This window comes from Herpailurus yagouaroundi, unplaced genomic scaffold (genome assembly GCF_014898765.1).
Source record: "Herpailurus yagouaroundi ecotype Mexico unplaced genomic scaffold, PumYag 196, whole genome shotgun sequence".
Classification (NCBI taxonomy): domain Eukaryota; kingdom Metazoa; phylum Chordata; class Mammalia; order Carnivora; family Felidae; genus Herpailurus; species Herpailurus yagouaroundi.
Genome location: NW_024412427.1, coordinates 25,904,612 through 25,924,686, shown reverse-complemented (window position 1 = coordinate 25,924,686; position 20,075 = coordinate 25,904,612). Strand labels below are relative to the sequence as shown.

Sequence of the window (20,075 nt, the reverse complement as noted above, 5' to 3'; positions counted from 1 at the left end):
CCACACTAATGATAATGATAATATCCTACTGACTTGTAGTTTCCTCATTTTTGAGAAATCACCTGTCTGACATTTTCAGTGTTTTGAAGATTGTCTAGAATTTTTTTCGTGACTACTTTTTTCAGTCTTTTGAAGGTAATCTAGATTCCTGGATTTCTTTTTTCTTTGACTACTTTTCAAGTTTTTTTGTCCTTTTTTCTTTTTTTTTTTTTTTTTTTGTCTTCAGTTTTACTGTGAACTAACAGATTTATTTGTGTGCTTCGGGTTTATTGGATTTCTTGCATTTGTGCCATGGTATCTTTGATCCCTTTTGGAAATTTCTCAACCATTGTCTAGTCACACATTTCTTCTTCCCTCTCTTTCTGGAACTCTAATTATGTGTGTGTGGACACACACACACGTATATACATGTATGTATATAAGATATTTTCACTGTAACTTCCATGTTGCTACTCTTGTATATTTCTTGATCTATCATCTCTCTGTGCTGCATTCTGCTGTTTTCTTCTGACCTATCTTCCAGTTCCTAATTTGCTTTTCAGTGGTGTTGAATCTGTTGATAGACTTCCAAAAGTCCTGTTTGGCCATTTTTCAAAACAGCAATACCACTTTATATAATTTTCTATTCATTGCAGATATTTTCAACACTTCCATAAACAGAGTTAAGTATCTTCTTAAAGTCTGTATCTGATGATTTCAGTATTTTAAGTCTTTTTGGGTTCATTTCTATTATTTTTGTTTCCTTGTGTATGTAGTTAACCTTGTGTGCTAATTTGATAGTTGAGATGAGAGTATCTAATCAGAGAGAACTTTCATTTACTCTGGTCATTCTGGGACTACATTACTCCAGTTTTGTTTTGTTTTTTTCTTGAGCCTTTCTTTTCTTCTGTTTTAATAGACTATATTTTTTACAACAGTTTTGAGTTCACAGCAGAAATGAGCTGAAAATACATTGTTCCCACATCCTTCTGCCCACCCTCCTAACACATGCATACACACAGCCTGCCTCATTATCAACATCCCTAACCGAGGTGGCATATTTGTTACAAATGAGGAACCTACACTGACATATCAGTATCACCGAAAAGTCCATTGTTTACATTATGGTTCACACTTTTTTTTTCCTTTTTTTTTCTTTTTTCTTTTCTGTTTTTTTTTTTAATTTATCTAATTTATTTTTTATTTAAATCCAAGTTAATTTAGTTAAATCCAAGTTAGTAATAATGATTTCAGGAATAGAATTTAGTGATTCATCACTTACATATAACACCCAGTGCTCATCCCAACAAGTGCCTTCCTTAATGCTCATCACCCATTACCAACACCCCACCAGCAACCTCAATTTGTGCTCTGTATTTAAGGGTCTCTTATGGTTTGTCTCCCCCACTCTGCTTTTATCTTATCTGTTTTTGCTCCCCTTCCCCTATATTCATCTGTTTCGTTTCTTAAATTCCACATATGAGTGAAATCACTATGATATTTGTCTTTCTCTGACTTATTTCACTTAGCATAATACATTCTAGTTCCATCGCATTGTTTCAAATGGCAAGATTTCATTGTTTCTCATCATCAAGTAGAATTCCATTGTATATATATATATATATGCCATATCTTTATTCATCCATCAGTCGATGGATATTTGGGCTCTTTCCATACTTGGGCTATTGTCGATAGTGCTGCTATAAACATTGGGGTGCATGTGTCTCTTCGAAACAGCATACCTGTATTCCTTGTATAAATACCTAGTAGTACAATTGCTAGGTCCTAGGGAAGCTCTATTTTTAATTTTTTGAGGAACCTCTATATTGTTTTGCAGAGTGGCTGCATCAGTTTTCATGCAGAATTGCGTCCTCGCTAACATCTGTTGTTGCCTGAGTTGTTAATGTTAGCCTTTCTGACAGGAGTGAGGTGGTATCTCATTGTGGTTTTGATTTGTATTTCCTTGATGATGAGTGACATTGAGCATTTTTTTCATGTGTCAGTTGGCCATCTGGATGTCTTCTTTAGAGAAGTGTCTGTTCATGTCTTTTTCCCATTTCTTCCCTGGATTATTTGTTTTTTGGGTGTTGAGTTTGCTAAATTCTTTATAGATTTTGGATACTAACCCTTTATCTGGTACGTCGTTTGCAAATATCTTCTCCCATTCTGTCAGTTGCCTTTTAGTTTTGCTGATTGTTTCCTTTGCTGTGCAGAAGCTTTTTATTTTGATGAGGTCCCAGTAGTTCATTTTTGCTTTTGTTTCCCTTACCTCCGGAGACATGTTGAGTAAGAAGTTGCTGCGGCCAAGGTCAAAGAGGTTTTTGCCTGCTTTCTCCTCGAGGATTTTGATGGCTTCCTGTCTTACCTTTAGGTCTTTCATCCATTTTGGGTTTATTTTTGTGTATGGTGTAAGAAAGTGATCCAGGTACATTGTTCTGTATGTCTCTGTCCAGTTTTCCCAGCACCACTTGCTGAAGAAACTGTCTTTATTCCATTGGATATTCTTTCCTGCTTTGTCAAAGATTAGTTGGCCATACGTTTGTGGTCCATTTCTGGGTTCTTTGTTCTGTTGTGTCTGTTTTTGTGCCATAAAATTCTTTTTAGTATTATCATAGGACCATTAAACTAACTTTCTGAGATCCTATGATTGGCCTATCATTTTTTAGACTACTGAAGATACTGCATTATTTTTCTAAGTTTTTCATAACGTGAATTGTACTCCACACATGGAATGGAAAAGTCATCCTAGTTTCTTTGTTCAGACATCTCATATTAATAAAACCACATAATTTCTTAGGTATTTAATAGTCTCTGAAAAAGTATGATTTGCAAGGGTAGTTATGTTGGGCATAAAAGCCTTCTCATAAAAGCTTCAGTGACTGTTGCTTATTAATTTTTGGCATTTCAAACTCAACTCCAGATTGAGTGACCATTTTATTTCTAGTATGATCAGAATAACCAAGTCCTTTTTCAAATAGCCTGTCTTTCTCTCATATACATACTGATTTGTCTATAGATTCTTTTTATTCACATGCCTGTATGGTCATTTATCACTTTCTGATAATTCTGGAATAGTTTTTCTTCACTAGCTGCTCTAAGTTAAAGGAAAGAAGAGAACATGTATATTTGTGAAGAATGTTAATAGGTTTCTTTGATTGGTTTGAAAGAACTGACCTAGACTTGAAATGATACTGACATTTGGACAAAAATGTGATGTGTAGTATATTTTTAAGATAATGTGCTCCACTGGTTTCAAATCCTGAGTTTACCACATAGTAAAGTTACATAGGTTAACTTTCCTAAGCCCTTGTGCTTTTCTTTCCACAGCTATGAAATGAGGATAATAATAGTACCTGGCTCATGTTTGGAAAGATTGAGATAATGGTCACAAAGTGCTTACCATACTACCATGTATCATATATTTTTACTTCTAAAACTTTAAGAATTAATGGCTTTTTGTTTTAAATATACTACTTATTAAGTTTTAAAAGCATGCATTTTTCTTCATTATTTTAATTGATTGCCAGCTTACTTTAATCTGCAGTGTAGTGCCTCTGATGGATACATTAGTATTTTTGAATGCTTTAGAGTTACTAGATGTTCCTGGTGTTGTTTATAAAAGATCATCACAGGGCTTCTTACTGTTGGACTACTTTTTTCATTCCTTATATAGTATTAAGGCTCTCACAAAGTATTGTCCTTGAATTGGGAAAAAACAGATTTACATGAATTATCCCACATTTTAGAGCTTTGGAAAGTAAAATTTAGTACTGGAAAAAATCAATTTAAAGTAGGCCATCAGAGACTTACCACTAAAATTTCAACCTGGAAGGAGCTTGCTTCTAATTATGTTTTCAGAAGTAAGCTTTTAATAGAAAGAAATACATTGCCATTTTGTTAATGTGTTCCTCATGTTTTATCCATTGAGTTATGGGATACATGACAGAATTCTATCCAACATTATTTTTGTGGCACAAAGCACAAACAGGAAAAAGATGAATTTCAGCTGTTTGAGTGAAAATATAAAAGTGTGATAGGATGGAAAGAATGTCCTGGACTATTTTTTTATTCATTTAGAGAAAAAAACTATGAAAACATTTACTTAACCAGTGTTTTTTCCATGTCACCTTTTTTAAGATGTGAGGGCAATCTGTTAACATTGATGTTTGACAGCTAAATGTTTGATGATATTAGACATTTTTAGTGACCGGCTAGCCATAGCTTATAGAAGAGAGGGTCTTCATTATGCTGCTTCTAAATTTTCCTTTACCAGGGACATTTAGTCAATTCAATAAGTCTGTATGTTTTGCATTAAAACCTAGGTTCTTAATTTATGTTTTTTTGACTTGGAAAATTACAGTGGAAATATAGACCGAACAAACTTTTCACGTATTAGTTTTCTTTGGTATTTGTTGCCCTGAATTTTATATTGTTCCTTTGTATTCTAATTATTATTTTTATAAATTAAGACATGGAAATGTGGATATTTTTCCACAAAGGGATATTAATTGAATTAACTTCTAATTTATTCGCTTTTATTCTCAGTGTATTAATGAGATCCTGAGAGTAAGCATATCAAATGGAAAAGACTCTTTATTGTTCATTTTGGACTACAAGCAGCTTCCTTTATCTGTCTCTTCAGTATAACAGTTATATCCATGTACCACATGCATCCCAACAACATTCACCCTTGTATTGACCATAACATTTTAAAGCCACTATGCCAGATGGTGGAAGACGTAAAGAGGGATAAAAAGCTATCTCTGCTGTCTTATTTATAGGGAAGAGAAGTCCAAGGATGTTACATGTCTATAAAATTATTTTGAAATATGAATTTTAATAAAAGAGAGATTTCCAAGTATACTACTTAGAACTTATATTGCAGATGATTTTTATTATAAACAAGACCTAATTCTTTCAATGAATTCATTTAATATTAAGAAATTTGTCTGATTTTGGTATTCTGTTTTTGCATTATATCTAATAACATCTTTTAGAAGGTGCTATAGTGACTGTGAGATTTAAATACTAGATTTAAATGTCAATTATTTCTGTATGTTAGATGAAATTGATTTTTTTATTAGGTGATGATAAAGTCAATATGGAAGAAGATGGGAAAACAAAGAAAAGTCAGAAGGATGATGAAGAACAAATTGCTAAATACAAACAGCTCTTGCAAGTTATTCAAGAAAAAGAAAAGAAAGGCAAAGAAAATGATATGGAAATGGAAATTAAGTGGGTTCCAGGTAAGAATTATATACTTACTATGTTCATTTATTTTTCTTCATTTCAGGATATTGAGGGTATTTTAGATATGAAAGAAAAGAAGAATAACTCTTAGAAACAAAAACAAATCTTATTTTCCAGGAATATTTTGGTGAGAAAGTTAACATGGTATTTGCATACATCATTTAATTTTTTTTAGGGAGTAGTGTTATAGACTCTTGCAACTTTATTCTTGATTGGTTTCTTTGATTTACTAACTGTAAAATATTTCTGTCCATTTATGAAGATAGACCTTTCCTAGGTTTGATTCCAGTATTCTCAAGATGTACAAACTTGAATACAGGCACCATGTGTTCTAAGGTCATTAAACTTCTTTTTAAAATATGTAATTCGTAAATGAGCTTTTCTCCCATAACCCCTGTTAGACCTTAATTAGTGAGGTTTCACTAGCACAAAATACATTAATACATAGTTTTCCATCTCAGTTTTGCTGTGAAGAGTCAAAGAAATATAGTAAGTGATTTTTATAACTGCCTTGAAGGGCTCAACAGTTTTTTTAGAGTAGTACAATACTAATTAAAACCATGTCAAAGCTAAACAAAGATAAAAGCTATTATAAATGAGGATTGTTTTCTAGCATACTCATTTTTTCAGCAACCTGAGCAAAGCAACATGTACCCTTGGAACCAATATTGTTTTTGCAGATTACTGCTGTTTACATACATGTATATCCTTTTTTTTTTTTTTTTAATCCCAGTATAGTTAATATACAGTGTTGTTAGTTTCAGGTGTACAACATACACATATATCTTTTAAAGTTAGGTATAATTTTTGACCAGGATTCAGTTCTTTTCCCATAATTCATCTCTAGATCAAAGAGTATTAACAACTTGTAGGAATATCAGGTGTTCTTGGGGTGCCTGGGTGGCTCAGTCGGTTAAGTTTAACTCTTGATTTGGGCTCAGGTCATGATTTCATGGTTCAAGCCTCACCTTCAGGCTCTGCCCTGACAGTGTGGAGCCTGCTTGGGATTCTCTCTCTCTGCCTCTCTCTTGCTCACACACACATGCATGCACATTTTTCTCTCTCTCAAAAAATTATAAAACTTAAAAAAAATTAAGTGTTCTATATTCAGTTGTATCTATTTCATACAATTAGTATGTTTTTTCACTGGTAATGTTTGCATAGATTTTTATTAGGGGGGGAAACTAGCATAGTTTGATAGTTGGTAGTTGTTTGACTAGTGTAATAAAATTCCTAGGGTGGACACATCTCCTGCATATTCCTGTAGGAATGTGGTGCTACGTTGTAGCCCATTTATTTTAAATGTTTGTCTTTTGCAGGAAATGGTGGTAAGAAAAATGAAATTTAGTAGTGTTACTGAAACAGTTGTTGGGAGAACTCAAGTTTAGCCTGGAGAGGAAAAGTCTACAAAGGGACTTACTGGTTATTTTCAAGTATTTGCAGGATGACTGTATTAATGAAGGCTTAATTGCTCTTATTATCTCAGAAGTCAGTACTTCTGCTAGTAAATAAAAATTGAAGGAAGGTAGAGTTTAATTTAATATAAAGAGTAATTCTCTTAATCATTAGAATTATCCACCAAAAAAATCAAAGAGGCTGCTTTAAGGGGTTAGATGCTCTTTTCAGTAAGTCTCACAATAAGGTGATCTAACCATTCCACTTGAGAATGTTTGTGAAGAACATCTTTCACTTTATGATTGAGGTTCTTTATAATTCCATGGAATGTTGAATTCTGTCTTTTAAGTAAAATACATTGTAATTACAGTTTAATCTTAGAATGAGCTCATTGAATGAAGATATTTTAAATGAACATTTTTTTTAATGTTTTTATCATTTTATTTTGAGAGAGTATGCGTGCACATGATCAGGTGGGGGGCAGAGAGGGGAAGAGAGAATACCAAGCAAGATCTGCACTGTCAGTACAGTCTGACGTGGGGCTCAATCCCATGAACCATGGCATCATGACCTGAGGCAAAATCACGGGTTGGACGCTTAAATGACTGAGCCACCCAAGCACCCCTAAAATGAACATTTTGAATTGGAGTGTTGAATTGACTGAGAAAGCAGATTTATAATAAACTTTATTGAGAAGTTTTATAGCAAATACTTCAGCTTTGTCAAGTGGAGCAGATCAAACCTTTGTCTACATTAATATATAGGGAAATTACAAAAAAGTGATATTTATACTTGTTTATACCTGGAAGATATAAGTAATACAGTTTTCCTGGGGCTAAACCTCACTTGGTCATGGTGTATTATCCTTTTTACATATTCCTGAATTTAAGTAATGTTTTGTTAGATTTTTTACACCTATGTTAATCAGGAATATTTGTCTATGGTTTTTGTTTCTTGCAGTGTTTTTGGTATCAGGGTAGTGCAGACCTTATGAAATGAAATGTGAACTCTTCCTTTTTCTGTTTAGCAGTACATTTTAATCTTGAGTTTAATTTCTAGATGTAATATTAATGTCACAGAAAATATCTTGAAAATGTAAAATGAAAAATTATTGTCTGTTAATTCCAGTATCCTAATTCAGCCACTGAGTGATTAGATGGATTGATTTATCATCTCTCTGTTGTTGAACACTTAATCATATTTCTGATCTTTCACTGTGGTAGACTTAAGGTATTGGAAAGAAATGTGACTGAAGACCATTACTAATTTTAACCTAAAAATATCAGTACTTTCTTAGACTCTTCACATTCATCACCAGCCAAGTAACTGGCTTAGTATTTTAGGGCCTTTTATTTTTAATGTTTATTTAATTTTTGAGAAAGAGAGCATGAGCAAGGGAGGGGCAGAGAGAGAAAGAGACAGAATCTGAAGCAGGCTCCAGGCTCTGAGCTGTCAGCATAGAGCCCAACACAGGGCTCAAACTCAAGAGCCATGAGATCATGACCTGAGCCAAAGTTGGAGGCTTAACCGACTGAGCCACCCAGGTGCCCCATAGGGCTTTTTACTTTTAAACAGTTTTTTAATGAACATGTCCATTCCCTCTCTCCCCATTTTAGAAATGTTTCTGAGCATCTAGAGAGCAGTCAGACCACAAAGAAAGCTAAATACTGGCAGTCAAGCTCACTCGGTAGTTCTGTGACTTTCTCATTCACATGGCAACTTGACATATGCTGTGGATCAACCTGTGGTTCTCTCACAAGTTGTTAAAACTACCAGTGTCAAAACCTCAAATGTTAAATCTCAGATGCCAAGCATCTAGGATGTTATAAATAATCTATAGCTTTTTCCATATTTTGAATTATTTTTATAGGATAACTTCCCAGAAATGGAATTACTAGGAAAAGGCATGAACACTTTTTGTGTCTTGAGATAATTGCCAAATTGTTTTCCAAAAGGGTTGTACCAGCTTATAATGCCTTCAGCAATAAGTAAAAGTGCCAATTTTGTGGACTTACCATCAAAATTGGGTATATTCTTTTTTTTTTTTTTTAACTTTATTTTTGAGAGAGAGAGCATGAGCAGGGGAGGGAGAGAGAGGGAGACACAGAAACTGAAACAGGCTCCAGGCTCCAAGCTGTCAACACAGAGCCCAATGCAAGGCTCAAACTCACGGACCACACAATGATGACCTGAGCCAAAATCGGACGCTTAACCGACTGAGCCACTCAGGCACCCCAGATATATTCTTTTTTTTACTGCTAATTGAATGGAGGACAGTTGATATTCTAATATATAGTATATATTTTTTATGTCTTTAGCCATAGTATTTTTGAAAGTCTCAAATAGAGTATTGCTATCTGAATCCTTGGTATATGCATGCACACGAGTATCTGCATAAATGTGCATGTGTGTAAATATAAAGGGTCTTTTATATAATGTATATAGTAAATGACACAAATAAGCTAATCTTCAGGATCTGTTTGTTTGTTTGGAAAGTGGGACTAATAATACCTTTCTTGCTGAAACTGAGATATTTATAAAGGTACCTGATAAGCTACAGTACTATTCATGTCATAAGTGAATTTTGGTGGATTTGTGTTCAGCAAAATGTGTGTTCCCAGTAATAGTTACCTGGAACCATAGGGCTTTTATGTTATACTTCAATAAACCACAAAGGGTCAGTATGAGATTATACTATCTCATTTACTAGGTGTTCTTTGGCTTGAGTTTCCAAAATATTAAGCTTTTCAGAAAAATAAGTACCGTTAATCACTAACACTTGTTGGAATATGTTTTTTTTTTTTACGCTACTTTAAATTTTATTTTTTTTAATTTACATTGAAATAAGCATACAGTGCAACAGTGATTTCAGGAGTAGATTCCTTAATGCCCCTTACCCATTTAGCCCATCCCCCTCCCACAACCCCTCCAGTAACCCTCTGTTTGTTCTCCATATTTAAGAGTCTCTTATGTTTTGTCCCCCTCCCTGTTTTTATATTATTTTTACCTCCCTTCCCTTGTGTTCATCTGTGTTCCCGTGTGTCTTAAAGTCATCATATGAGTGAAGTCATGTGATATTTGTCTTTCTCTGACTAATTTTGCTTAGCATCATTTGGTTTTTAAAAGGAATTTTATTTTAGAGTATTTAAACCTCTAATCTTTTTACATTGGGTTATATACTATAGTAACAGCATGAGTTTAATTTCTTAAAGGTATAGTATTAAAGGAGGCAGATAACAGGTACATTGGTGTAACAACTAGAATAAACTAGACTTTCTGTTGATACTTTAGTTCCTTATGCAAATGTAGTAATACGATCACATTAGTTAGTATTATGAGTAAGTAAAGATGTTGAATGATAAAATTTTTAAATAGAGTTGTAGTTCATTATTTTGATATTTGTGGAGTAATTTTTCCCATCTCAGTGTGTTGCTAAAAATGTATCCCGGCTGACTCATTTTGATAAATACATAAGGTGATGTATGTTGGGTCTTCACCAGTGAATGTGCCTCGTTAGGGAATTTGTAATGTACATATAAATGAAGGATAGTCAGTTTTAGCTCACATGTTAAATAACCTCTCTTACATTATGGTTCAAATAATTGATGTGACAATTTTTTGGTTGATGATACAGGGTATATGTAAATAATATTTTTGAAATTCCATCCAGAATATGAACAAATAATGACGTTTCTTTATAATCTTAAAACATTTGATATGATAAAAGTCCTCTTTTCCTTAGTTATCTTTGGTTTAATAGATGCTAGTGAAAAGGATATCTGTTTCTTTTTTTCTCAATATCCTTCAGCACTCCAACTTTCCTTCAAATACTTATTGAGCACCTGCTAATGCCAGGAACTTTTCTAGACACAGTGTGAGCAAAACATACAAATCCTTGACCTCATAAATCTTATGTTCAGATGAATCTAATAAAAAAAAGTATTTGAGCAGAAACTAGTAGAAGTCAGATAGTGAGACATGCAGAGAAGAGTATGAGAGCAGAGGTAATAGCAAATACATGGCCCCGAAGCTATAGTTTATCTGTTGTGTTTAAGGAATAGCAAAGAGAGCAGTGTGACTGGAGTGAGTAAGTGGGAAAAAGAATAATAGATGAGGTCAGACGGGTAACGTGGAGCCAGAAGGACCTGAACTTCTTCTCTGATTGAGATGATAAACTGTTGGAGTTTTGAGCTGAGGGGTGATAAGATCTGAATTATTTTTTTAACAGGATCATCCTGGGTGCTGTCTTGAGGGTAGATTAAGGTAGGAGGCAAGGACAAAATGGAGAAAATCAGTCAAGAGGCTATTGTACTACTTCTGATTGTGGATGGAATAGGTTTGCAAAGGAACCTCAAAAATTCTCTTTTGGTCACATGTTAATTTTAAGATGCCTATTACATCTCAAAATAGGCATGTCAAGGAGACATTTGAATATACAAGTTAGAGTTCAGGAAAAAGGTCATAGCTGGAGATCTGAATTTGGATATCTTCCTTGTCCACGCCTCTGAAAGTGAAGAACACCAAAAGAGTGAGTATAGGTAGAAAGGAAGAAAAGAGGTTCAAAAACTGATCCCTGGAGTACTGCAGCATTTAGAAGGTGAGGAAAACGTATGTGGATTAATCCAAAGACAACTGGGAAGAAACCACCAAAAACTACAGGAGGAAATTCAGGATTGTAGGGTATCCAGACAGCCAAGTGAAGAAAGCATTTCAGTGAAAAGATGGGTCAATAAAATATAGACTAAAAATGATCAGTGTGGAGATCATCAAATATCCAGTAATTTTTAACTGTTTTGGTGGAATGAAAGGGATAAGATTAATGTAGGTTCAAGAGAGAATGAGGGGTGGAATTGGAGACAGCATGTACAGACAATTCCTTTTTCTAAAGTATTTAACTGTTCAAGAGTTACAGGCATCGTGACACTTCATCCCTAAAAAGTACTTCAACATGTAACTTCCAAAAACAGAGTCTTCTACATCAGCACAGTGTCACACTAAAGGAATTTAATATTGGTAAATAGTCAGATTTCTCATTCATTCCAATAATACTCTTTATAGTTCTTTCGTGATCGTGTCAGTCAGTTTTAAAGTGTACAGTAGTGAGTTATAGAATACCCACAATCTGGATTTGTCTGATTGTTTTCTCACAGTTAATTCAGAGAGAAAGGTTTTGGCAAGAATTCTTCATAAATGGTGTTGTATACTACCCATTGCTTCATATCATGAAGTTCCTGATGTCAGTTTGTCCCATTATTTGTGCTGTTAACTTTGCTCACTCAGTTAAGGTGGCATCTGACTGGTTTTTCCAATGTAAAGGCACTTTTTTTTTTTTTTTTTTTTTTTTTTTGGTAACTGGTAAGTAATTTGTGGGATGTATAAAATTACCCTATTCCCAAAATCCTATCTGATGGCATTGCATTCTTTGATGATCCTTGCTTGAATCAAGTTATTATATTATTCATTGAAAACTGCTGATTTTCTGTCATTCCTTCTATGTTTATTAGTTAGCATCTACCCCCTTTCTTAATTTATTATGGACCAATGGATTGACAGATCTGGAGGAGTTTTTCTATATTGGGTCACAGAGGAATGGGAAAGAAACTGGAGGAGGAAGTAAGATCAAGAGAGCATTTTTCTTTCATATGGGGAAAATAACATGCTTCTAGAAATGATCCACCAGAGAGAGGAAAAAATGATGATGCACAGAGAACTGTGTTCTAAAGTAGGCAAAAAGAGTTGGAATATTTTTACACAAGTGGAAGAATTGGCTTTTGATCTATGTGCCTGGGCATTTCATCCATTGTACCAAGAGAGAAGGCAAGGAGTATGATCACAGGGTAATGGGTAGAAATGGTAGTGACAGCTTGTAGTGCTCTTCTATTTGCTTGTATTTTCTTAAGTGAAATAGGAAGAAGGTCATCAGCTGAGAGTAGGGATAAGAGAGGAGACAGAGATTTGGACAAAAAGAAGATATGAAATAGTTGTCTAAGAGAGTGGTAAAGAGGGAAATTTAATAGTACTGCTGAACACCAGTAAGGGTGCACTTGCAGTTCATGTTCACGTAAAGTTAGATGAGTCAACATAATTATATTTTTCTTTAGCCACATTTAATGATGTGGTGCAATCATGGAGTAAGGGGAGAGTTGGACTAAACCAGTCTAGTAGATTTGTCAACCAACTATGACCAAGCAGGAGAGGGGTAAGGGGATTGAAAGTTATATGCAAGGCAGTGATTGTCATGATGGACCTAGGGATCTATATTGGGTTAGGAGGAAAATGAGGGTATGTTGAGCATGAGGGATGGGGAAGAGGTGAGAAGATTAATGGATTGTAGGTCCCTATGAGTCAGAAGGTTAGATACTAGAGAGAATATAATGGAAAGATTAGAGCTAGTGTTTGAAGAGTAGGATACTTGAAATTAAGATTATGCTGAGATTGCAATTTAGAATTATGACATGGTCTAGTTATGGTCCTGGGAGTAAGTTTTTAAGATGGAGTATAGAGTAATAGGAAAAGAGGAGGTCAGTGAACTATAAGGCCCAAGATCATCTGTGTAGATATTGCAATCACCAATATGACAGCGCTTATATTGGAGAGTGGCAGTGAGCCAAGGGCTTAGCTTTTCAAGATATAAGGGGAGAGACTAGTTATTAAGTATCTACAATAAGAAGAGCTTGTAGGGGTGCCTGGGTGGCACCCAGTTGGGCATCTGACTCTTAACCTCAGCTCAAGTCTTGGTCTTCAGGGTTGTGAGTGCAAGCCCCTCACTGGGCTCCAGCACTAGGTGTGAAGCCCACTTAGAAATAAATTTAAAAAAAAAAAATTAAAAAGGGCTTGTGGGTAGTATAGTCTAATAACATGCCATTCAGAGTTGGGGACTTTAGGGAGAAGGGCCAGCCAGTGGACTGGAGGTGGCAATTAGTAGTAAGGACAAACTATGGGAAAGAAAAATTCACCACCTAAAAAGGATATTTGGGATATAGGCCCCAGAGGAGAACAGGTTTCAGTGAGACTCAGATTAGCAGGTAAATGAAGAAAATTCTGTTAATGACTACTAATGAACGATTGTAACTGACTAACTTGTAGAAGGCCTTCATTGTTGAGGAAGAGTGAGAAATGGTCATGTTCTCAATCTTTATTAGATGAGTCGGAAGTTGTAGACTTCTTGTGGTGACAGTTTAAAATAGGGATAAAGGGCATAATGAGATTAGTACTGGTGGTACTAAAGCTTTAATGTGGTGAGACTGAATTTCTTGAGGGAGCTCTTGTCTGGAACCTAGAGCTGTAGGATTCTTTTTCAAAGGAGACATGGAAGCCAGAGGAAAAGCAGCAAGGACTCCTCTTACTGTCTCCAGTCAGTTCACTCAGCCAGACGGTATGGGTACAGCTCTTCCTTAACTTACTCTTTCTTCTACCCTCTACAGTTGTAATTCTGTTTTTATTCTGGTGTCCACTTTGTCCTTTGTCCTTCCTTTTTTCCCCTTTATTCCACCCTCATGCTTCTGTTTAGTGTCCCAGTGGGAAGCTTAAACACAGAGACACATTAATGACACATACCTATGTTCCTTGCGTTATTTATTCTCTATTCAAAACTAAAATGTTTTTGAATCAGTTGGGTATTTTTTGCTAGGCAGCCCAGTTTCAAACATTTTAATTTTCATACATCTCAAAACCTGTTCACTATTTACTTTTGGCTATATCAGTATATCCAATTATTGTCAATGTATTCATTATTTGAAATGTATTCACAAAAATGTTTTTTGGTTGGAACTTTTAAAATAACCAGATGTGTAAAGTTTTGAGTTGAGTGGAGAGGAAAGCATTAAATGAGAAACCTGAACTTTAGGCTAAAGAATTTGCAGTATGCTTTGTGCTTTGATGATGGGATGGAAATGAGTTTGCAGCACATTATTCTGTCTTGTACACAGCTAGTAAGTGGCTAGAATTGTAGGGTGTGTGCTCCTTCCATGAATCATCCAGTTAACACATTGACTGTAAGGATTTTGTGAAGTTATAAGCTGAAACTTTTTGATGTGAAAAAAAGAATCATTTGTGGAATGTGTAATAAAAATGAAAAGCAGCTAGGGTTATCTAAAAACATTGATTGGTAGCACATTTTCTACATAGAGTTGCCAGTAAATTTCTCTGAATTTCCTGGATTATTTTAAAGATTATTTTCTCTCTTAACAATATTAAGACTTAATTTTAAAAAGAGCTTTCCAAAAAGCTTTAAAAAAATATCTGAAGCAAGAATTGAGGATATTTTTATACCAGTCATAGTTTCAGAAAGTGCTAAAATTCCTGTATGTTTTGAAGTTTCAGGTTAATTGGTCTGCTGTCTTGGGATGCTTGCAAACATCTAGGATGACTTTTTTTTAATCAGTTCATTCCTTCTCTGCCCATATATCACTTCAGTTGTACTGTTTGCATCTGTAGCCACTATTTCCAGACAGTAGTACTTTTGCCACAGATTTATAATCTCCCTGAAGTCAGTTCAAGAAGAGCGAGCTTGTTTCATGTATTGTTTTCCCACAGCCCACAGCTATGCTGATTTGTTTGAAGTTGTGAATTCTTTGGTCTTTAAAGCAGAACTTTTGCCTATTCTGTTTGAGGTTGTCCCACATCATCATTCTATATGCTAACTGCCTCGCTAGCCAACCATCATTTTGCTCACACATGTTCCATATGTTATTCTGATAGAATCCACTCAGACTACTTACTTTCAGCAGTTTCATTATTGTTCTTTTTTTTTCTGAAACTGGAAAATCATATAACGTTATGTTTACTAAACACATTGATTTTTTTCTTGATATTTTTTATTGTTATGAAATACATATAAAATTTACCATTCTAACCATTTTTTAAGTGTACAATCAGTGGTATTAAGTATATTCATGTTGTTGTACAGCCATACCCTCATCCATCTCCAGAACTATTTTTCATTTTGCAAAACTGAATCTGTGTCCATTAAACAGTAACTCTTCATTCTCCCTCTCCCCTGCCCCTGGCAACCACCATTCAGCTTTCTATTTCTATGATTTTGACCACACTAAGTAACTCACAAATGGAATCATACAAGATTTGTCCTTTTGTGATTGGCTTATTTCAGTTAGTGTAACGTCTTCAAAGTTCATCCATGTTGTAACATATGTCAGAATTTCCTTCCTTTTTAAGGCTGAATAATTTTGTTATTACACACACACGTGCATGCATGCCCCACATTTTACTTATCCATCCAAGTGATGGTCACTTGGGTTGCTTCCATATTTTAACTATAACACATTCATTTTCATACATTTTCTATAAGCAGACATAATTGATTATATTAGACCCTCATTTTGAGTTCTCCTTTTTTTGTTTCATTTTTCATACTTATTTTTATTTGTTTCTAAATAATCTTTATAATCATAGTGCCTGTACCACATTCCATTGTGTTTCTGATATATAAATGATGAATCACTCCCCTAATGTTGTGTTTTAGGCTCTTTCTAATGTTTTGCTATTGTGGATAACATAATAACCTTATATTGGGTTTTCTTAGGGTAAATTCCTCTTTTTAAAATTAATTAATTTATTGTTGTTAGTGTTTGTTTATTTTTGAGAGAGACAGTGCAAGTGGGGGAGGAGCAGGGAGAGAGAGGGAGACACAGAATCTGAAGCAGGCTCCAGGCTTTGAGGTGTTAGCATAGAACCTGATGCAAGGCTCAAACTCAAGAACCATGAGATCATGGCCTGAGCCAAAGTCGGATGCTTAACCAACTGAGTTACCCAGGTACCCCTAGGGTAAATTCCTAATAGTAGAACATCTTCACGTCTCTTATCAATATATCTTGAAACAGTTCTATTAATTCATGATGCTAACTGGGAAACATTTTTTCACTTCTGAAGATGCCTCAGAAATGGTAACAACATTTTGCACAGAATCAAAACTAGCTTCTACAGTAGGTTCAGGTTTTGAAGCCACATAAAGGAAAGGACATATGTACTTTCTGCAGATCTTTGGTTTGATACAAAACTTAATCCCACTGTGGGACCATATGCCATATTCTGGTTCTCTGAAACGTTTGCCAGCCTTTCTCAGTGCCCTTTCGGTTAGACTATTGTAGACAGATGTTCACTGACTATATAGTGCAATGATAATTTTCAGCTATGAGGTCCAAGATAAAGCCAGTAAAAATGTCTGTGGCTTGAACTGGTGGCTAGGCTAGGCAGGCTGAATCTGCCGATTTTCATGTGGGAAGGGCTCTGTATTATTCATTTCACATTGACACTGTTTGCCTGATGAGACATTGTTTGCCTACTAGAGAAAGAGGTTGCAGACCTTCTTCCCTTAGGATAATCTTCATTAATGATAGCACTCATCAAATGAGCTGTCAAGAGATACATCCTTAACTCAATTTACTCATTCAGTGACATGGAAAACCTGTATCTGTTAAATTATTTGGCATAGCTTGAAAACCTGATCCTCTGTATGCCAAAAGAGGAGTGCCAGTAATTGTGACTTGAGTGAGTTCCCTTTGGTGTTTGAAATAATATGCCTTAGTGGTAAGTTGAAGCATGTACTTTGAAGGCATATGCTTCCCTAAGAATTGACTCACATAAAATAGGGAATTCTGGCTGCGAAGGACTTAACCAAGATTTTTCTAAGCATTTCAGCTTTGGTTGTCATAAAATAGATTTCATTTTAGATTCCCGTTAGTCCTTTATGTAGAAGCATGGAGGAGATTTTAAAATATTTGTTAAAGTAATTTGGATGCATAATTTTGATCAAGAAGAATTACATTTTATTTTTTTTAAGTTTATTTATTTTGAGAGAGAGAGAGCACGTGAGCAAACACAGAGAAAGAGCAGAGGGAGAGGGAGAGAGGGAGAATCCCAAGCAAAGCCCAGTGTGGGCCTTGATCCCACAAACCATAAGATCATGACCTGAGCCAAAAACCAAGAGTTGGACATTTAACTGACTGAGCCACCCAGGTACCCCAGAAGAATTACATCTTAAAATGCTCTTTGGGGATGCCTGTGTGGCTCAGTTGGTTGAGCAGCTAACTCCTTATTTCAGCTCAGGTCACCATCCCAGAATTGTTGTGATTGCAGGATCAGTTATGATCTCCAACTGTGCTGAGCATGGAAACTGCTTGGGATTCCCTCTTTCCCTCAGTCCCTCTTTCCTGTGTACACTCGTGCGCTCTGTCCCTCAAATAAAAAATAATAATGAAGTAAAAAATTCAAAAAAAATTAATAAAATAAATAAATACAATGCTCTTAGAGGAGAAATTTGACTTACTGGATGCCTATTCTGTATCAGAAACTGTGCTAGGTGCTTTATAAAAAATATGACATTAAATTCTTCCAGCAATTCTTTAGTGATTATTAATGCATCTTACAGAACACTTAACTAGGCACAGACTTACTCAAGATCACAAAGGTGGGAGATAGCAAAACTATATTTCAAACCTTGATGTGTCTAACTTAAGTACCCATTAAAAATTTTAAAGAGTATTTTCCTTGGATTACTAATTAAATCTGGTGCCTACTATCTTCATTTAGTGCTCTTCACAACCTGTATATGTTTACTCATGTGTACACAAAGATACGTAAAGATGTGTTCAGTGAATTTTATTTGAGAATTTGGAGAAATTTTATTTAAAAAAAAAACAATAAGCACTTACCTGGGATGACCTAGTGTGTACTTTCATAGACTTCTCAGGCTGTTGGGAACATTTTGGTCTGCAGCCAGGGTCACCTGTGTGATGATGTCAGAGAAGGCTGTCCTCTAACTAATAAGCTGCTTTGGAAGTTAACAAACAGAAAAGGCAAGAGAAATCTTTTGAGTGTTTGTTGTTGAACACTACAAGCTTCTGGGCCTGCATGTTATAAGATTCTATCTTTTGAGGCCTAAAGAATGTTTGGTCTGTCATGGTTTCCTTAGTAGATTATGTCACCAAAGAATCCCTAAGAATAGAAACAGTGCTGACATAAGATAAACTGTGGAAGTATTGAAGTCCTAAGGTTTTGTTGTTGTTTTTTAAAATTTTTTAAAAATTTATTTATATATTTTGAGAGAGACAGAGACAATGTGAGTCTTTGTGAAGAGGGGGAGAGAGAGAATCTCAAGCAGTCTCCACATTCACAGCACAGAGCCTGATGCGGGGCTCACATGAGATCATGAGCTGAAACTGAGAGTTGGACGCTCAACCAACTGAACCACTCAGGTGCCCCAAAGTTTTTTGGGTTTTTAAAAATGTTTATGTATTTATTGGGGGGAGGGAGGGCATGTGAGCAGGGGAGGAGCAGAGAGCGAGCCTCGAGGAGCCTGATACGAGGCTCCATCTCACAAACTGAGATCATGACCTGAGCCAAAATCAGGAGTTGGACACTTAACCAACTGAGCCTCCCAGGCATCCCAAAGTCCTCAGTTTTACTGTTACTTTCATTCTATATCACTCTCATTCTATAATTTTTTAAATGTAATGGAGGACATTGCCAATGAAGTAGACTCTGGGTTAATTACACATCCTGGAAAAGTTGAAAGAGTAACCTTTAAATGATAGTCTGTGTCAGAGATTCCCAACCAATATACTGCCTGTGGATTACAAATTTGCCAAAGGGTTGATCCCTTTAGACCTTAGGCCAACCAGAGCCCTCAGGTTGGTTTCCTTCTCTGGTTGCCTCCTCCATTTATTCCAGTGTGCTATGTAAACATTTATCATTTATACCGCAATAGGAAAAAGTTTGCCAGGGTACTGCTACCTAGCAGTTATTTGCAAAATCTTTTTAGAAGTAGTCAGAGTATATAGTTTACTTATATATAAACTCCAGCTAATTGTGGAAGGAAATACTTAGGTTGCAGCAAGAAAAATCTAACTTGAAAAGTTGTTAAATACTGAAATGCTAGGGAGGTTGATGTGTTTTTCATTTCCTTTTACTTTTATAATATAAAGTTTTTTCTTTAATTGACTTAGAAATACAATTTTGGTTGGACCCCAGCCTCAAAATGTCCTTCTATATTAATAGCTTCTGTGGTCAGAAACTCTTCCAGGGAGGAAAATAGTTAGGCTCAGTTTCAAGCCACTAATTTATAGGTAGGTTTTTCAGATACAGCGTCTAGATTGAGACCTGCTTATACTGAAATTTGTCATAGCATTAATAATTTACTGTGATTATGAAAAGAGCATAGAGGGCTTGGTACCAGAAAATCTGGGTACAAGTACTTATTATTTTGATGGAGAGTAAATGACAAAAGACAAGTGAAAGCCATTTTAATTTTAGCACACAGCTGTCAAAGAGTAAGCACTAACTACTTTTTTTATACTTTACTACCTGTATAAAAAAACAGATTCAAAATGTAAACAGTGTATTCTACAGTTAAAAATAATAATAATAAAATGAACACCTGTGTACCAGCTTAAGAAAAAACATTACATTAATGTTGGTGAGAATGCAGCTGGTGC

The 20,075-nt window shown here is 35.2% G+C and overlaps 1 protein-coding gene across 2 annotated transcripts in view; it reads left to right on the top strand.

The window, feature by feature from the left end:
- The window catches only part of ESF1 (ESF1 nucleolar pre-rRNA processing protein), a 67,413-nt gene that overhangs the window by 17,728 nt on the left and 29,610 nt on the right, over positions 1–20,075 (top strand). For both annotated transcript variants that reach the window (XM_040447723.1, XM_040447724.1), the window contains exon 9: positions 5,064–5,225. In XM_040447723.1, coding sequence (XP_040303657.1) covers positions 5,064–5,225 — 162 coding nt within the window. The remainder of the gene's footprint in view (positions 1–5,063; positions 5,226–20,075) is intronic.